We start from the raw sequence: 18,568 nt of genomic DNA on the forward strand, positions 1-18,568 counted from the left end.
ACAGTGGCTCACACCTGTAATCCCAGCACTTTGGGAGGCTGAGGCAGGTGGATCACTTGAGGTCAGGAGTTCTGAGACCAGCCTGGCCAACATGGTGAAACCCCATCTCTACAAAATACAAAAATAGCCGGGTATGGTGGCGCATGCCTGTAATCCCAGCTACTCAGGAGGATGAGGTGGGAGAATCATTTGAACACGAGAGCCAGAGGTTACAACGAGCTGAGATCGCACCACTGTACTCCAGCCTGGGCATTGAGACTCTGTCTCAAAAAAAAAAAAAAAAAAAAAAAGTATATTTTATGATTTTTTAATTAAGCTTCCATAGTCTTAAAATCATTTTTAACAATTTCATTAAGCCTGACAGCTACTACCAATAACTGCTTTTTAACTTTGTTTTACTAAAATCTTTTGTTAGCTTTGTTACATTGCTTGTTTTCTGATTTAATAGTTTTTTGTTTGTTTGTTTTTGGAGGGTATCCTTGAGTAATTCTTTGAGAATGTTTTGAGTCTTTGGATATCTGAAAATAGCTTTATTTATTTATTTTAAAATTTTTAGAGATGGGGTTTCACTGTATTGCTCAGGCTGGAGTGCAGTGACTATTCACAGGTACTTCCATAGTACACACTATAGACTTTAACTCCTAGCCTCAAGTGATCCTCCCACCTCAGTCTCCCAAGTAGCTGGGACTACCAGTACATGCTACCACACCTGGCAAATAGCTTTATTTTTGCTTTGACTTCAGTAAATATCTTTTTACTTGGGAACATTGACTACATGGCTCCATTATTTTTTTCCATCTAATTTATATATAAGAATTCTGATGCTAATCCCAATTCTTGTAATTTTGCAGTTCTCTACTACTTCTGCTACTTCTCTTTGATAGAAGGTTGTACTTTTTAAATCCTTTCAAAAACTCAGTATCTTAGTCTTTTTTCATTTATCCTGCTTCACATCTATTAGATCCAGTCTAAAGATTTTTATGGATTTTCATCTTTTGAAACAGGAATTTTTCTTTGTGGGTTTTTTTTGTTTGACATGGAGTCTCACTCATTCTTTTGCCCAGGCTAAAGTACAGTGGCATTATCTCTGCTCACTGCAACCTCCGCCTCCTGGGTTCAAGCAGTTCTCTTGCCTCGGCTTCCCAAGTAGCTGGCGTTACAGGCGTGTGCCACCATGCCTGGCTCATTTTTTTATTTTTAGTAGAGATGGGGTTTTGCCATGTTGGCCAGGCTGATCTCAAACTCCTGACCTCAAAATGATCCACCCACCTCGGCCTTCCAGTGCTGGGATTACAGACATGAGCCACCACGCTCAGCCTATAGATTTTAATTGTTACATGTCTTCTTCATTTCACTGGGATTTAAAGAAGAAAATTATGTATATTTAGCCAGCCATTTGAAACCAGTTCTGTTGAACAGTAAGAGCACAGGAGTAGGTAATCTTTTATATCGTCACATTAAAGCCACCAAGAAAAATAAAATGGAGTGTTAAGAAAAAGAGTAGCCATTGAGTTAGGTGTTTTTGTTTTTGTCTTTCTTTTTTTTTCTTAAGAGGCTGTACTGTACAGTGTTCCAAATAGATTCTTTTTAAAATTTTAACAAACACTATAAATAAAGAGAAAACGTAGGGAAGGAGGAAGACGGGAAGACAAGTTTGCAGACAGATCTACAGGGAAAACACTGAGACACTTTAATTTGTGTAGGATGATAAAAAGATGTATTTATTAAATATTTGCATCTGTGACACAAAATCAAAATATGGATAATAACATTGTTAGGGCTGGTACCCTTGGAGTTATAAAAATGGTGAACAGAATTTTCATCCATTTTATCATCTATGCTGGATGTGCCACATATGTGTCCATAAAAGTACCTACAAGTTTATGCCAAGTGAATCCTACAAAAAGATGCTTAGATCCCAGAGAATGTCTCGTAAGTGCCAAACAAAGAGGATAGGTGTGCAATCTGTAGTAATACAAGAGACAGTGTGAGAGAACTGGACAGGAGGATACAGAGGACACTTCAAAGGACTTGACCCATTTATACAGGAGGTTGCAATTTTTTGAATTGCAAAATGAGACCTTGGCAACGACCTTGAGCAGTAGTATATAACTGCCACATGCTTAGTGTTCCAATAATGGAACACAAGGCATAAATGTGTTAAATTGGCTCTTAAAGAATGAGTACAATTGGATGAGTATTCAGGAGAATGGAACAGAAATAGAGGCAACACAGCATACTTATGAAAAATTATTCTAGAGGCAGATTGCTGAGTTCGAATTTTGACCATGTCACTTATTTGCTCTATCACTTTATTTTTTACTTTTTTTTTTTTTTTTGAGACGGAGTCTTGCTCTGCCGCCCAGGCTGGAGTGCAGTGGCCGGATCTCAGCTCACTGCAAGCTCCGCCTCCTGGACTCACGCCATTCTCCTGTCTCAGCCTCCGGAGTAGCTGCGACTATACAGGCGTCCGCCTCGTCGCCCGGCTAGTTTTTTGTATTTTTTATTAGAGACGGGGTTTCACCGTATTAGCCAGGATGGTCTCGATCTCCTGACCTCGTCATCCGCCCGTCTCGGCCTCCCAAAGTGCTGGGATTACAGGCTTGAGCCACCGCGCCCGGCCTACTTATTTTTTTTAATGTGGCCTAGATGAATTAATGCTGTGTCACTTTGGAAAAATGACTTCTCTGTGCCTCAGTTTTTGTTCTTTGAGAACAAAATGAGAATAATAGGACCTACCTTTTAGAGTTGTTATAAGGAATAAATTAATCCACATAAAGCATTTAAGACAATTTATGGCATCAACTATAATTGTTAGTTGCCATGATTATCATCATTATCTTCATAGAAGGACATTTTGGAATTATAAATGGACAGATTGTATTCACTGACTAGTACATGAACCAATCTGCTTCAAATACACAATTCATACTGAGTCCACACCGTGATGGTCTTGAATTCCAGGCTAAGAAATAGTTAATTATTCTTTTATTGAAGAGGAAACAAAAAAGTTATATACAATGTCCTAAATTGCCTAAGTCTTTTTTTTTTTTTTTTGGAGCAGGGTGGGACCAAGTCTCACTGTTGCCCAGACTGCAGTGCAGTGGCACGATCTCGGCTCACTGCAACCTCCACCTCCTGGGTTCAAGCGAGTCTCCCGCCTCAGCCTCCTGAGTAGCTGGAATTTTTGTATTTTTGTAGAGACAGGGTTTCACCATGTTGGTCAGGCTGGTCTCGAACTCCTGACCTCATGATCCGCCCACCTCGGCCTCCCAAAGTGCTGAGATTACAGGCGTTAGCCACTGTGCCCTGCCAACTGCCTAAGTTTTAACTAAAAGGCCCAGGGCATTTGAACTGCCCTTTGTGTTTCTGTCCATTCTACAGGGATTCTGAATGAAACCACTATTTTAGGAAGATTTATTTCAGTAATATCCATAAGGCCTAAATTTAGGTGATGGTGAGAGAAACGGGTAAGGAAAGGACAAGTTCCAAAAATGAATGGAATTGAACTAGATGATCCTTCGGTTCTTTTCTAGCCCAGACATCACTGATGACTTTCTTACCTCTCTAGGTTAGAAAATCTTTACATAATATGATGTACTGTATATAGTTTTTTATTTCCAGAATTTGTAATATATGTTTTTCTCATGTATGCTTTTCTACAGGTTTTAGATGGAGCAGGATTAGATATTGATTTCCATCTTGCCTCTCCAGAAGGCAAAACCTTAGTTTTTGAACAAAGAAAATCAGATGGAGTTCACACGTAAGTAATCTCTTTTAGTTGAGTTTCATTGCTGAATAATACCAGTGGGCTATCTGCAGGACATGGAAAGTTAGCATATTTAATACTACATATCAATATTAGATAATTCCATATGATTTTAAACAGTTCATGATAGTGGGCCATCTGATGAACCAAAACATTTTCCATTAACCTTTCTATTTTTGTTTAAGCGTTTTCTTTTGATCCAGGCTAAATTTTTTCTGTGCTTTGGTTAGTAAATTAGTATTCCCCTGGTATTGCATTCAATCTATTGTGGCATTTTAAACCTGCCTTCTGGCCAGCACAAGCTTTCTATTTTAACTTAAAGCTACTGTTCCAGGTATGTGTCTTAAAGTTTCTTGAGCTGCTGGCTATATACCATTTCTGTTCATAGTTTCTTTCTTAAAACAACAGTACAGTATATCTTTGTGTGTATGTAAATTTTTTTTTTGACTTAGACCTCATTCATTTTAGATAATCAGAAGGCCTGAGGCCAGGCACTGTGGCTCATGCCTGTAATCCCAGCACTTTGGGAGGCCGAGGCAGACGGATCACAAGGTCAGGAGATCGAGACCATCCTGGCTATGATGAAACACCATCTCTACTAAAAATACAAAAAACTTAGCCAGGCATGGTGGCGGGCACCTGTAGTCCCAGCTATTTGAGAGGCTGAGGCAGGAGAATGGCGTGAACCCAGGAGGCGGAGCTTGCAGTGAGCCCAGATTGTGCCACTGCACTCCAGCCTGGGCAACAAAGCGAGACTATGTCTCAAAAAAGAAAAAAAAGAAAAAAAAAGCCTGAAAGCAAAAGAAAATACTTTTTTTAACTCTCTGAGTTCAGAATTAAGCAGAAGACCATATATTCTTCTGACACCTCACTTCCCTCTTTTCATATCTCACTGGTATGTTTCCCAGTTCCATTCTATTATCTTACTATAACATTTGCTTAAGTCAGTATTGTTAATGTGTTAAACTGTGAATCTGTAGGAAGAACAAATATGGAGTATCTAGTATTTGCTCTAAACAAGGGTTGGCATGTTATATGCTTCTAAATTAATCTTTCCAACCCACTATGAGATAGAGTCTTTGACTCAAGATTCCCATTTTATAGTCAAGGAGGCTCAGAGAAGTCAAATAAGTCTGCAGGGATACACATGCAGGGTGGAGACAAGATGGACCAAAACTCTTGCTTTCTACCATATGCTTAGAACATCCCTGGCACATAACACTATTGTAAGAACTAGCTATTAAAATTATTGGTCTTTGTTAACCAAAGTGCCTGATACTAATTGATACTCAGTAAACACTGACTACATGTATGAATGGATAAGAGGGAAAAAAGTCTCAGTAATTTTTTAAGATACTCATTTAAAATACATTTTTAAATGGCATTTTACTTATGCAGAGCTCAGAAAAATATTTGCATAAGCTATTACTAAATACGATAGAAATAGTAATTGTAAAAGTCAGTTTATATTGATATACTTGGAATTAACTGTTTTCTCTTTGATAGGTATATAAGAACTAAAAATGGGCCAGGCGCGGTGGCTCACACCTATAATCCCAGCACTTGGTGAGGCCCAGGTGGGTGGATCACGAGGTCAAGAGATTGAGACCATCCTGGCCAACATGGTGAAACCCCGTCTCTACTAAAAACACAAAAATTAGCTGGTCATGGTGGCACACACCTGTAGTCCCAGCTACTTGGGAGGCTGAGGTAGAATTGCTTGAACCCCAGAAGCGGAGGTTGCAGTGAATCAAGATCACACCACTGTACTGCAGCCTGGCGACAGAGACTCCATCTCAAAAAAAAAAAAAACCAAAAAACTAAAAATCTAGTTCATCTTTAAGTTTCAGAATTTTTAAAATGTTCAAAGTTTATGTCAATCTTTATTTCTCCCCAATTATTTGCTCCCTTTTTGAGATAATAAAATTCACTGTTAGAAAAATAAGTATCTTACTGCTTCCTTGTGTTGAATTACCTCTCATTAAATAATTGGGAGAAAAGAATTGAGTTTATAATAGTTCACATTTATTACATTCTTTTGATGTGCCAGGCCAGTGTCCTCAGCACTTTTCATGTCCTAATTTTTTTTATTCTTAACCACAATCCTGAGGTAAATATCATTTTACTGATGGGGAAACTGAGACATAGAACAATTAAGTTGCTGAAGGGTACACAGCTAGTAAACAGCAAAGCCAGGATCTATATTCAGGCAGTCCAACTCACTCTTAATCATTACACCAGATTTACAAATCTAGTTTTTTTTTTTTAGATGGAGTCTCGCTCTGTTGCCCAGGCTGGAGTGCAGTGGCGCGATCTCGGCTCACTGCAAGCTCTGCCTCCTGGGTTCACGCCATTCTCCTGCCTCTGCCTCCTGAGTAGCTGGGACTATAGGCACCCGCCACCATGCCCGGCTAATTTTTTCTATTTTTAGTAGAGACAGGATTTCACCGTGTTAGCCCAGTTGGTCTTGATCTCCTGACCACGTGGTCCACCTGCCTCGGCCTCCCAAAGTGCTGGGATTACAGGTGTGAGCCACTGCACCCAGCCTACAAATCTGTTTTTCTTTTTTTTTCTTTTTTTTTTTTTTTTTTGAGATGGAGTCTTGCTCTGTTGCCCAGGCTGGAGTGCAGTGGCCGGATCTCAGCTCACTGCAAGCTCCGCCTCCCGTGTTCCCGCCATTCTCCTGTCTCAGCCTTCCGAGTAGCTGGGACTACAGGCGCCCGCCACCTCGCCCGGCTAGTTTTTTTTTTGTATTTTTTAGTAGAGATGGGGTTTCACCGTCTTAGCCAGGATGGTCTCGATCTCCTGACCTCGTGATCCGCCCGTCTCAGCCTCCCAAAGTGCTGGGATTACAGGCTTGAGCCACCGTGCCCGGCCAAATCTGTTTTTCAAACATTAAACAAAGCTTTTATCTTTAGCTATATTAATTTTTTAAGAGCAGCAAAAATCTCAGTATGTCACTGGTTTTTCTTAAGTAGTCTTTTTTTCTTTTAAATTTCTTTTTTTAAAGACAAGGTCTCACTCTGTTGCCCAGGCCAAAGTGCAATGGTGTGACCATAGCTTACTGCAGCCTAAACTATTGGGCTCAACCAAGCCTCCTGAGTAGCTAGGACTACAGGTGTGAACCTGGCTAATTTTTTAGGTTTTTGTAAAGACAAGGTCTCACTTTTGCTCAGGCTAATCTCGAACCCCTGGCCTACAGTGATCCTCCTGCCTCAGACTCCCAAAGTGTGTGATTATAGGTATGAGCCACTGTACCTGGCCCTACTTTTAACTTGCTAATACGGGAAACTAATTTTAACTAGGGTACTGGTCATTCAGATATTATTGATTTTTTTTTTTCAGCACTAGGCATAACTAATGATGGGCTGAATTACCCTTATGGAATTAATAAAATATAAACTAGTTTTATTTAATTCTCAAAGCATTTAGGATCAAACATAAACATCTACAGGGGAACCAGTGATAGTCAATATGCAAAATCAGTAAGAGGCCTGGAAGAAAACATTTAGGATAATCCATCACTGCTTTTGAAAACAAAACTCAGTTGAAGGGTAGGTTGGCAGTCATATCTGCATATGAATTGAACTCATTATAAAATACTTTTAATAGTGTATAAATATTAAAGTTTATTATGAGTTATGTATACAGGTTTTTAATTCTATCCTTTTCCAAAAATGAGATCACTAACCATAATTTACTGAGTAAATGCCAAGCATGTCTAAGCTGTACTCGAATGTATATATTTTCAGGTTGCTTCATTCCCAAGAAATTATAAATTATCTTTCAATACTAAGGAAATTCATGAGTAAGCTGTCCAATTATTATAAACTATGTTATTTCTTTTTTTTTGTTTTGTTGATTTTTTTTTTTTTTTTTTAATTTTTTTGAGACAGAGTCTCCTTCTGTCGCCCAGGCTGGAGTGCAGTGGCACAATCTCAGCTCACTGCAACCTCCGCCCCTCCAGGTTTAAGCAATTCTCTGCCTCAGCCTCCGGAGTAGCTGGGATTACAGGCGCATGCCACCACACCTGGCTAATTTTTTTGTATTTTTAGTAGAGACGGGGTTTCACCATCTTGGCCAGGCTGGTCTTGAACTCCTGACCTCGTGATCCACTCACCTCGGCCTCCCAAAGTGCTGGGGTTACAGGCATGAGCCACCGCACCCGGCCTGTTTTTTTTTCTCTTGAGACAGGATTTTGCTCTGTTGCCCAGGCTGGAGTGCGGTGGCATGATCATGCCTCACTGCATCCTCAACCTTCTGGGCTCAAGCAATCCTCCCGCCTCAGCATCCCAAGTAGCTAGGACTACAGATGCCAGCCACAATGCCCTAATGTTTGTATTTTTTTGTAGAGACAGGATTTTGCTATGTTATCCAGGCTGGTCTCAAACTCCTGAGTGAAAGTGATCTACCAGCCTTGCCCTACCAAAATGCTGGGATTACAGGCGTGAGGAACCACACTCAGCCTGTTACTTCTTTCTTTTACCTTCTTTTACCTTTAGTTGCTTTTCATCACAAACAGAAGTACAAGTAACTAAAAACATGTATTTTTTTTTTATACAGTGTAGAGACTGAAGTTGGTGATTACATGTTCTGCTTTGACAATACATTCAGCACCATTTCTGAGAAGGTGATTTTCTTTGAATTAATCCTGGATAATATGGGAGAACAGGCACAAGAACAAGAAGATTGGAAGAAATATATTACTGGCACAGATATGTTGGATATGAAACTGGAAGACATCCTGGTCAGTATGGTCTTCTAATAAAATAAAAAGTATTAACATCCAGAGCCCTTAGTATGGTAATGGTTACTGAACTAAGCATTTTATCTGCATTATCCAGGAAAATCTGTTTCTAATATTTTTTGCCATAAATACTTTGACCTCCATTTCAAGTATCAGCTTAATTTTACTTTATATTCATAAAGCCCTTTTATAGTTTTCAAGTAACTTATCTTCTAGGACCCTATTATAAAAATAGCTTTTTTCAGATGTGCAACTAAGACTGCATCTTGGTAAGTTTGTTTTATAAATGTGCAGTTAGAATTTTAAAAATTACAGATTATGCTTCTGATTATACAGAAGGCATATGAAAAATAAAATGTTTTCTAATTTCACAACTATTTTGTGGTATTAAAACATTGGGTGTTTTACTGAATACTAAATTGGTCAGATTAACATACAAAGAAGGAAATTATAAACACATGCATCATGTAATAGGTAAATACCTAAAGTTGTATCTGTTGGGTTTTCAAAAAGGAAATCATTTGCCAGGCATGGTAGCAGGTACCTGTAATCCCAGCTATTCAGAAGGTTAGGGGGAGGATCATTTGAGCCCAATTTGAGGCTGCAGTGAACCATGGTCACAGGTATAAATACATACTACACTCCAGCCTGGGCTATTAGATAGCAAGACCCCATCTCTAAAAAATCATTTGGCCAGGCGCAGTCTCAGGTTGCAGTGAGCTGAGATTATGCCTGGGCGAACTCCATCCCCCCGACAAAAAAAAAAAAAAACCTTAGTCATTTCCTTTGGTTGTGTGAGGGCTAAGAAACAGATAATGTACGTAAAACTCCTGATGCTATGCCACTCAGAACAGTGTCATGTTACCTATTTTCAATTCACAGTAGCTTTGTTCCCTTGTTAAATTACTTACAAACAGTATAAATATGTCAGGAGAATTATTACATAACCTTACAGAGAATCTCTAATATAATATAAATAGTACCTGCCTCTCAATTGTGCAGCCATCTATCTTAGAATTGTGTTTGGATAAAAAACATAAAGCATATTTTGAAAAAAAATATTTTTGAGACAGGGTCTCACTCACTCTATTGCCCAGGCTGGAGTGCAGTGGCACCATTATGGCTCATTGCAATCTCAACCTCCTGGACTCAAGTGATCCCCCACCTCAGCCTCCCAAGTAGCTGGGACCACAGGTGGTGCTACCATGCCCGTCTTTTTGTAGCGGCAGAGTCTCTCTGTGTTGTCCAGCCTAGTCTTGAACTCCCGGGCTCAAGGGGTCCTCCTGCCCTAGTCTCCCAAAGTTCCAGCATTACAAGGCATGAGTCACTGCACCCAGCCTCATTTTTTAATTAAAATTTCTGAGCATTCTTTAATAATAAAATTATTTTATTTATCTCCAGGAATCCATCAACAGCATCAAGTCCAGACTAAGCAAAAGTGGGCACATACAAACTCTGCTTAGAGCATTTGAAGCTCGTGATCGAAACATACAAGAAAGCAACTTTGATAGAGTCAATTTCTGGTCTATGGTTAATTTAGTGGTCATGGTGGTGGTGTCAGCCATTCAAGTTTATATGCTGAAGAGTCTATTTGAAGATAAGAGGAAAAGTAGAACTTAAAACTCCAAACTAGAGTACTTAACATTGAAAAATGAGGCATAAGAATGCAATAAACTGTTATAGTCAAGACCATTAATGGTCTTCTCCAAAATATTTTGAGATATAAGTGTGAAAGAGGTATAATTTTAATGTGAAAAGCCTTCACTTTCTGTGCAAGTAATCCTGCTGATCCAGTTGTACTTAAGTGTGTAACAGGAATATTTTGCAGAATATAGGTTTAACTGAATGAAGCCATATTAATAACTGCATTTTTCTAACTTTGAAAAATTTTGCAAATGTCTTAGGTGACTTAAATAAATGAGTATTGGGCCTAATTGCAACACCAGTCTGTTTTTAACAGGTTCTCTTACCCAGAACTTTTTTTGTAAATGTGGCAGTTACAAATTAACTGTGGAAGTTTTCAGTTTTAAGTTATAAATCACCTGAGAATTACCTAATTATGGATTGAATAAATCTTTAGACTACAAAAGCCCAACTTTTCTCTATTTACATATGCATCTCTCTTACAATGTAAATAGAATAATAGCTTTGAAATACAATTAGGCTTTTGAGATTTTTATAACCAAATATATTTCAGTGTAACATATTAGCAGTATTAGTCTTTGTACTTAGCTTACGTTCCCAAAAGCTGACATTTTCACGATTCTTAAAAACACAAAGTTACACTTATTAAAATTAGGACATGTTTTCTCTTTGAAATGAAGAATATAGTTTAAAAGCTTCCTCCTCCATAGGGACACATTCTCTCTAACCCTTAACTAAAGTGCAGGATATAAAAATTAAATGTGAGGTAAAATAAGTTTATTTTTAATATTATCTGTCAACAGTTAATAATCATGTTATGTTAATTTTAACATTGCTGACTTGGGTAATTCATTGCTACCAGCAGTTGTGAAGGAAATATTGCTACAATGATCTGGGCCTACCATAAATAAATAGCTCCTTCTCTGAGTTCTAAGAATTATCAGAGACAAGAAAGAATTTAGAAAAACTTGAGAACACCGAATCCAAAATAAAATTCACTTAAGTAGAACTATAAATAAATATCTAGAATCTGATTGGCTCATCATGACATCCTACTCATAATATAAATCAAAGGAGATTAATTTCCATTTAACTGGAAGAAATTATTTGGCTGTAGGTTTTTATTTTCAACAAGAATTCTGGTTTGAATTATTGTTTGTAAGCAGGTACATTTTATAAAATGTAAGCCCTACTGTAAGATTTAGCACTGGGTGTACATATTTATTAAAAATTTTTATTATAACTTTTATAAAATGGCCTTTCTGAACACTTTATTTATTGACGTTGAAGTAAGGATTGGAAACAGAGTCCCAAGTTTTAAACACCTAAATGTGAATAATCCATATATATAATAAAGTCTCTGCCATCTAATTTTTTGAAGTCTATGGGGGTCTTACTCAAGTACTAGTAATTTAACTTCATCATGAGTGAACTATAATTTTTCAGTTATGCCCACTTATAACATTGTTTATGACTACATTGTGAGTTAGAAACAATCAAACAAAATTTGGGGTATAGAACCCCTCAACAGGTTAGTAATGCTGGAATTCTTGATAAGCAATAATGATAACCAGAGACAGTGATTTCATTTGCACTCAGAGTAGTATAAAAGGAGATACATTTCCCTCCTTAGGCCCCTGAGAGAAGAGCGGCTTAGATTTCCCTACATGCAAGCTTTTTAAAAATGAGGTAAATGCCATATATGATCAATTACCTTAATTGGCCAAGAAAATGCTTCAAGTGTCTAAGGGTATCCTCTGCAACACCTGCAGAACAAAGGTCAATAAGATCCTTGCCTATGAATAGCCCTCCCTTTTGCCCTTTCTGTTAAATTTGTAACGAGAAGCAAATTTACAGTACCATAACTAATAAAGCAAGGTACATATATAAACTACTGCATCTTTTCTATAAAACTGTGATTAAGAATTCTACCTCTCCTGTATGGCTGTTACTGTACTGTACTCTCTGACTCTTTACCTAACAATGAATTTGTTACATAATCTTCTACATATATGATTTGTGCCACTGATCTTAAACCTATGATTCAGTAACTTCTTGCCATATAAAAATGATAATCGCTTTATTTGGAAAAGAATTTAGGAATATTTAGGACAATTACTTTTACAGGCAAAGTAAAAAGACTGAGATATTTAAGAGGCATAACCAAAAAAGCAAAATTTGTAAACAGAGTAAAAATCTTTAATATTTCTAAAGACATACTGTTTATCTGCTTCATATGCTTTTTTTTAATTTCACTATTCCATTTCTAAATTAAAGTTATGCTAAATTGAGTAAGCTGTTTATCACTTAACCGCTCATTTTGTCTTTTTCAATATACAAATTTTTAAAATACTACAATATTTAACTAAGGCCCAACCGATTTCCATAGGGTAGCAGTTACCGTGTTCACCTCACACTAAGGCCTAGAGTTTGCTCTGACATGCATTTGGATGATTAATGTTGTGCTGTTCTTTCATGTGAATGTCAAGACATGGAGGGTAAGTGTTTGTAATTTTATGGTAAAATTAATCCTTCTTAAACATAATGGTGTCTTAAAATTGACAAAAAGTGAGCACTTACAATTGTATGTCTCCTCAAATGAAAATTCTTTATCTGAAATTTTAAAAGAAATTGATTCAGCATGTAAGGATTTTTCATCTGAAGTATAATAATGCACAATCAGTGTTGCTCAAACTGCTTTATACTTGTAAACAGCCATCTTAAATAAGCAATGTATTGTGAGTACTGATCTGTATATAATAAAAATTATCAAAGAAAATGACCAGTCATTTCTAAATGCTGTCTACTCCTGAAAGCCTTCCTTCATCTCAATCTTAGTTAATAATGTGCTCTCTCCTCCTGTTTTGAAACCCCATAGCTCTCTACACCTCTTATTATACATCACTCTACTTTGCATTGGAGTTCTGTTTCTATATGTACTTATTCACCTGCCTAAACATGCATTGTTCCTAAAAGGTACAATTTTTGCTCAAAATATATGAAAGGAAAGATAATCAGTTCTTTAAGTTTGGACCCAGGGAACTTACCCTGCTAAATAAGCACCCAGGGAACTTACCCTGCTCCTCTACCTCACCCCAGACATTGATTATTTAGGTCTGGAATATGGCTCAGGATTCTTAATTTTTAACCAACACAATATAGAATCCTGTCAGTTATCCTTGGATCATCTGCTTAGTGATCTTGTGAAATCAAAACTCCTTTGAGGTTATTTCATTTTCAGAAATATTTTAAGTAATATCTTAAAACTTGTTAAAATAGCATATAGGAAAGTACAATGCTTGGTGTAGGTAGGTTATTATTTGGTCATGTTCCTCAAACCATCCAGACAAGCCACTCTTCTACCACAAGCTGGTAGAAATCCTTAGGCACCTTTCTGCTTCTGCACTGCTATCACTTTCAGGTGTCTAAGGCTTCTGGAAGGCTGCTGTCATAACCTGGAGCCATACACCTAATGTATGTCTGGGGAAAGGACACCGATTAAAAAATCTGGAGCTAGGATGATGTTACATAAGAGAGGGCACATGGAGATGGACTCTGGATCCCTGCATCTGAAAGAAAAAGGCAAGAAAATGCAGGGCAGGGAAAATCCTGGAGGTTCTTCACTGACCATGAATTAAAATCCTAATTGACAGTTTTACAAAAACCCTCCTGTTTTAGTACTTGTTTTTGTTTCTGTTTTAACAAGCTTAGATTTATTATTGTGCCTTTTATAGACTATGAGGAAGAAATAGGAAAGCAGTAAAATGAACAATGAGAATCTGTTATCCAAACTGATATAAACTCCCTCAGAAAGAAAGATACTACTCCCCAATCCTGGAAGTGTTAAGTGGCAATAATGATCACATGTTGTAAAGGAGATTGTTAACTATGGCTAGTATCAAATGGGAGGCTGGAGTAAATCTAACCTTTCTTCACTTGATTTCAATTCTAAAAGGACAAGTAATACCATTGCAGAAAGAAAAGACAGTTCCAAATGATAAATTTTAGAGTTGTTTTGCTAGGATGCAAGAGAAATTGGATAAGTGGACCACTCATATGTTGCTGGTGAGATATGAAATAGTAGAGCCACTGTGGAAAATATTCTTGGCAGTTTCTTACAAAACTAAACATGCATTTAACATATAACCTGGCATTTGTACTACTTGACAGTTATCCCTGAGAAGTTAAAACTTAACATTCACAAATGTTACATAGCACCTTCATTTACAATAGCCAAAACCCAGCAACAACCTGGATGTCCTTCAAAAAGAGAATGAACGGTTTAGTATGTCCACACCATAGAATACTAAATAGTAATATGAAGGAACAAACTACTGATACAAATTGGATGGACCTCAAGGGAATTATGCTTGGGTGGTTTGGGGGGACAATCCTAAAGTTTTACACACTGTATGATTCTGTTTTTGTAACATTCTTAAATAATAAAGCTATAGAGATGGGAAACAAGATTCTTCGTTCAGGTCTTGGGACTGAAGGGAAGGAGAATGTGGCTATAAGGGGAGCCTTGTGGTGGAAAAGTTCTGTAGTTTGATTGTGGTGATTACATAAAGATACATGTGAAATGTTAGAAGTATTTATAGCTGAAACAGATATTAGTATGTTGGTATATACATATTTCTGTATGACTAACTACTTTCGCCATGTTGCCCAAGCTGGTCTCGAACTCCTAAGCTCAAGTGATGTGCCCGCCTCAGCTTCCCAAAGTGCTGGGATTACAGGCATGAGGCACTATGTCCAGCCTGTTTTTTCCTATGCATACATAATTATGATCAAGTTTAATTTGTAATTAGGCACATTAAGAGATTAATAATAGCTAACAAAACGGAATAATTGCAATAATATATTGTAATAAAAGTTATGCAAATGTGGTTTCTCTCTCAAAATATCTTGTACTCACCCTTGTGAGGCTGTGGGATGTCATACAATACCTAAACGAAGAGACGAAATGCGGTGACTGATGTAGGTGTAAGTGATGTAGTTAGGCTACATTATCATCAAAATAGCTTCGGGTGATCCTGGATCACTAAGCCAAGGTAATGTTGATGGTTAAGGATCAGACAATGTTGTTGGCTGGGGATCCTCAATAGGTGAAGGATTTCTATTTTGGGGGTCTTTTTGTTGAAAAATTTTGGAAGAACATTGTAACCAGAAGTTGTTGACTCTTCAGCTCATCGAAGTGTTGCTGCAGAGATTATAATCCTTTGGTGATCATATTGGTGACTTTAACACTGTGTCCCATCTGAGGATCATATTCTATAATTCTGTTCTTTAATGTCTGTGCAATTCAAAACACTTTGGCAAGTTTAATTAATGTCTCTGTTGGCGATTCTGCTTCAGTTTTTTTATCTCCTCTCTCTCTGTAGATGACTCAAGTTCTTCCAATTCCTCACTTGTTAATACTTCTTGATGGCCTTTGATATGCTCTTCTTCATCAAGCACATCAGCAAATCCTTCTTCACAAGTTTTGTGAAGGATTGTCTTGCTGCATGATTTAAACTTGCCATGGGTCCCTAGGAAGCCTTTAAATCATTTATGGTATCATTCCACATTCTTCCAACAGGAATTTACCTGTTTCTGGTTTTAATTCATCCACTGCAGCTTTGATGAATATTATGGCATGAGCAATAGTGAATGATTGCCAGCACTGCATTATATACATATTAGGGTCTGCAGCAACTGCTGATCAAATGTGTTCAAATATCAGGCAGTTGTATGTGGCCTTGACAAACCAGATGATGCCCTGGTCAGGGACTGAAGCAGTAAGGTTTTATCTGGAGGTAAAAATGCCACCTCAACATTTTCATTTTCATAGCAGACAGATGCATGTATTGTCCATTATTAATATTTTAAATTCTAACCCTTTCTCTTCAAGTATTTTTTCACTTCTGGGATGAAGCATTGGTGGAACCATTCCACAAAGATGGCTGTCACCCACACTGATTATGTTGCCAGGACACATAATTTTTTGTTTTGTTTTCGAGAGCATGTAGGTTCTTCACTCTATACACTACACCTAGCTTTATCATATGGCCTACAGCAATGCCATATAGTACCAGAGTTAATCTGTTCTTCCATGTTGTATGCCCTGATGCCACCGCATTTGCACTTTTATGAATGTAAGTTTTACTGGGCATCTTCTTCCAGAAAAGCCTGATGTCACTGCAATTGAAAACTTGCTTTGAATGGTATCCTTTCTCCTTATTCAACTTCAACTCTGTTGGAAATGAGGCAGCAGCTTCTTCATCAACAGATACAACCTCTTCAGTAATTCTTAAATACTTCAGTCCAAACCCATTCTTGAATCTGTGTAACCATCCCTTATTTGCAGCAAATGGCTTGGTATCACTCATTTCAGGGGATCCCTTGCTGAATGCTAGTATAGGCTCAGTGCTTTCGGGGCAACACACTGACGTCAGTTGGAACACATTTCTTTCTGTCCATGTCTTCCACCCACAAATTTAATCCATTTATGCCAGAGGTTGCAAAATTTGTGAAAAATCAGACCTTGGCAATGACGTTGAGCAGCAGGATATAAATAACTCCCACAAGCTTAGCATTCCAATAATAAAACACTAGGCATAAATGGGTTAATGCCTTTTTCATCTTAAAACTGGCACGAATGTTTTTCCTTCACAATTTCATGAAGATTTGTTCTTACCTTAGATCTTACCAATCTCTGCATATAATTTTCTTCTCAAGTACCTTCACCTTTTCAGTTTATTACTTATCTTTGGCATATCCAATTGCCATCATCTCTACACTTATACCTTGGGGCCACTATAAAGTAAAATAAGGGTTACCTGAACACAAGCACTACAATACTGCAATAGTTGATAGGATAACCAAGATGATTAAGTGTCTAATGGTGGATAGCATATAGAGCATGGATAGGCTGGACAAGGGGATGACTCTTGTCCAGGGTGGGACAATGAGTGTGAGATTTCATTACGCTACTCAGGATGGCATGCAACTAAATAAACACTTGAATCCACAGACAAGAGGTGACACTGTAATGTCTTTGAAAATGCTAGGCCCTCAAATACTGAGTGACATGCTCATTCTCAACTCCAGGCCTTACTCTGCTCCTTCATGTTGAAATTAGATTTTCTCTCACTTAGCCTCTATTCAGGCTAACTCATCCTTCAAGGTAAAACCTAACAAATATTGCAGTCCAGATCAATCTCATTTCTCCAGCAATACAGCATATATTTTGATACCTGTAGTCATATACTGTTTCAAATGTTACTTAATAATCACACTTATGTCCTAACTCTCCAAGACAGTACTATTAAACAATACCTTCAACCTCACCCCCTCCAAAATTCCACCTCCTTGATTTTATGCTATGTCTTACACTATCCAATTTTTGCCATTTAAGATCCTATCATCCTTCAAAGCCAAATTCAAATAGAATTCCCTTTCAGTAAGTCTTTCCTTGGTATCTTTCTTAGGCTTACCCCAAATTTCAATGGAACTTTGTACTGATATTCCATAGTAATTATCAATTTCAACTCAAATTTAGTTGTATTTATGTCTGCATCTTCCATAATTTAAGAACTCAGAGCCAGGCTCCTAATCTTTCCTCCATCTCTTCACAGCAACTCATAGGCATTCAAAGAATGATTGCTGAATTTGAATAAACGCTTAATACAACCACACAGAATTTTACATCTCAACCACTTTCAGAAAAACTAAAGCATACCAAAAAAAAAATCCTATAATACTACAGTGAGTTGACTTGTGTCCCCCAGAAAAAGATACATCCAAGTCCTAACTCCCAGTATCTGTCATTGCAACCTTATTTGGAAACAGGGTCTTTGCACATGAAATTAAAGATCTCCAGATAAGATCACCCTGCATTTAGAGTGGGCCCCAAATCCAATGACTGTTGCCCTGTAAGAAAAGGAGAGGAAGACTGGAAATAGGGGAATGCCTCATAAAGACGGAGGCAGAAATTGGACTGGTATGTCCAAGAATTACTAGCTGCAACCAGAAGCAGTAACAGTCATGGAAGGGATTCTCCCTCAGAGTATCCAGAAGGAATCAACCTTGACACAAACTCAATTTTAGACTTCTAGCCTCTGGAACTCTGATAAACTGCTGCTGTTTTATGTTGCCAAGTTTTTGGTAACTTGTAGCAGCTCTAGGAAATTAATATAAAGGCCTCAATAGCAGAGCCCCAGAAAAAAATTTTTAGAAATAATAGCAATAATGAAGTCAAGAAATAAACAGATTTGAGTTTAACAAAAGCCGTATTTTGCCTATACTTATGATGAATGGGATTTTGATTATAAAGCATGGCTCATTTTATATTAAGTTCGGCGCAACCTCTTAAAATGTCTTATGTTAAAAGTATATTCTTAAAATGTTAAACCAAAGCTATTATC

At 37.5% G+C, this 18,568-nt stretch overlaps 1 protein-coding gene across 1 annotated transcript in view; it reads left to right on the top strand.

Annotated features, from left to right (window-relative positions):
- Positions 1-12,939, top strand: part of TMED5 (transmembrane p24 trafficking protein 5) — a 29,567-nt gene extending 16,628 nt beyond the window's left edge. Inside the window, exons 2-4 of the mRNA XM_023230986.2 lie at positions 3,666-3,763; positions 8,333-8,516; positions 9,918-12,939. Coding sequence (XP_023086754.1) covers positions 3,666-3,763; positions 8,333-8,516; positions 9,918-10,136 — 501 coding nt within the window. The 3' untranslated portion in view covers positions 10,137-12,939. The remainder of the gene's footprint in view (positions 1-3,665; positions 3,764-8,332; positions 8,517-9,917) is intronic.
- The last annotated feature ends 5,629 nt before the right edge of the window (positions 12,940-18,568 follow it).

The sequence above is a fragment of the Piliocolobus tephrosceles genome, chromosome 1, assembly GCF_002776525.5.
Source record: "Piliocolobus tephrosceles isolate RC106 chromosome 1, ASM277652v3, whole genome shotgun sequence".
Taxonomy (NCBI): domain Eukaryota; kingdom Metazoa; phylum Chordata; class Mammalia; order Primates; family Cercopithecidae; genus Piliocolobus; species Piliocolobus tephrosceles.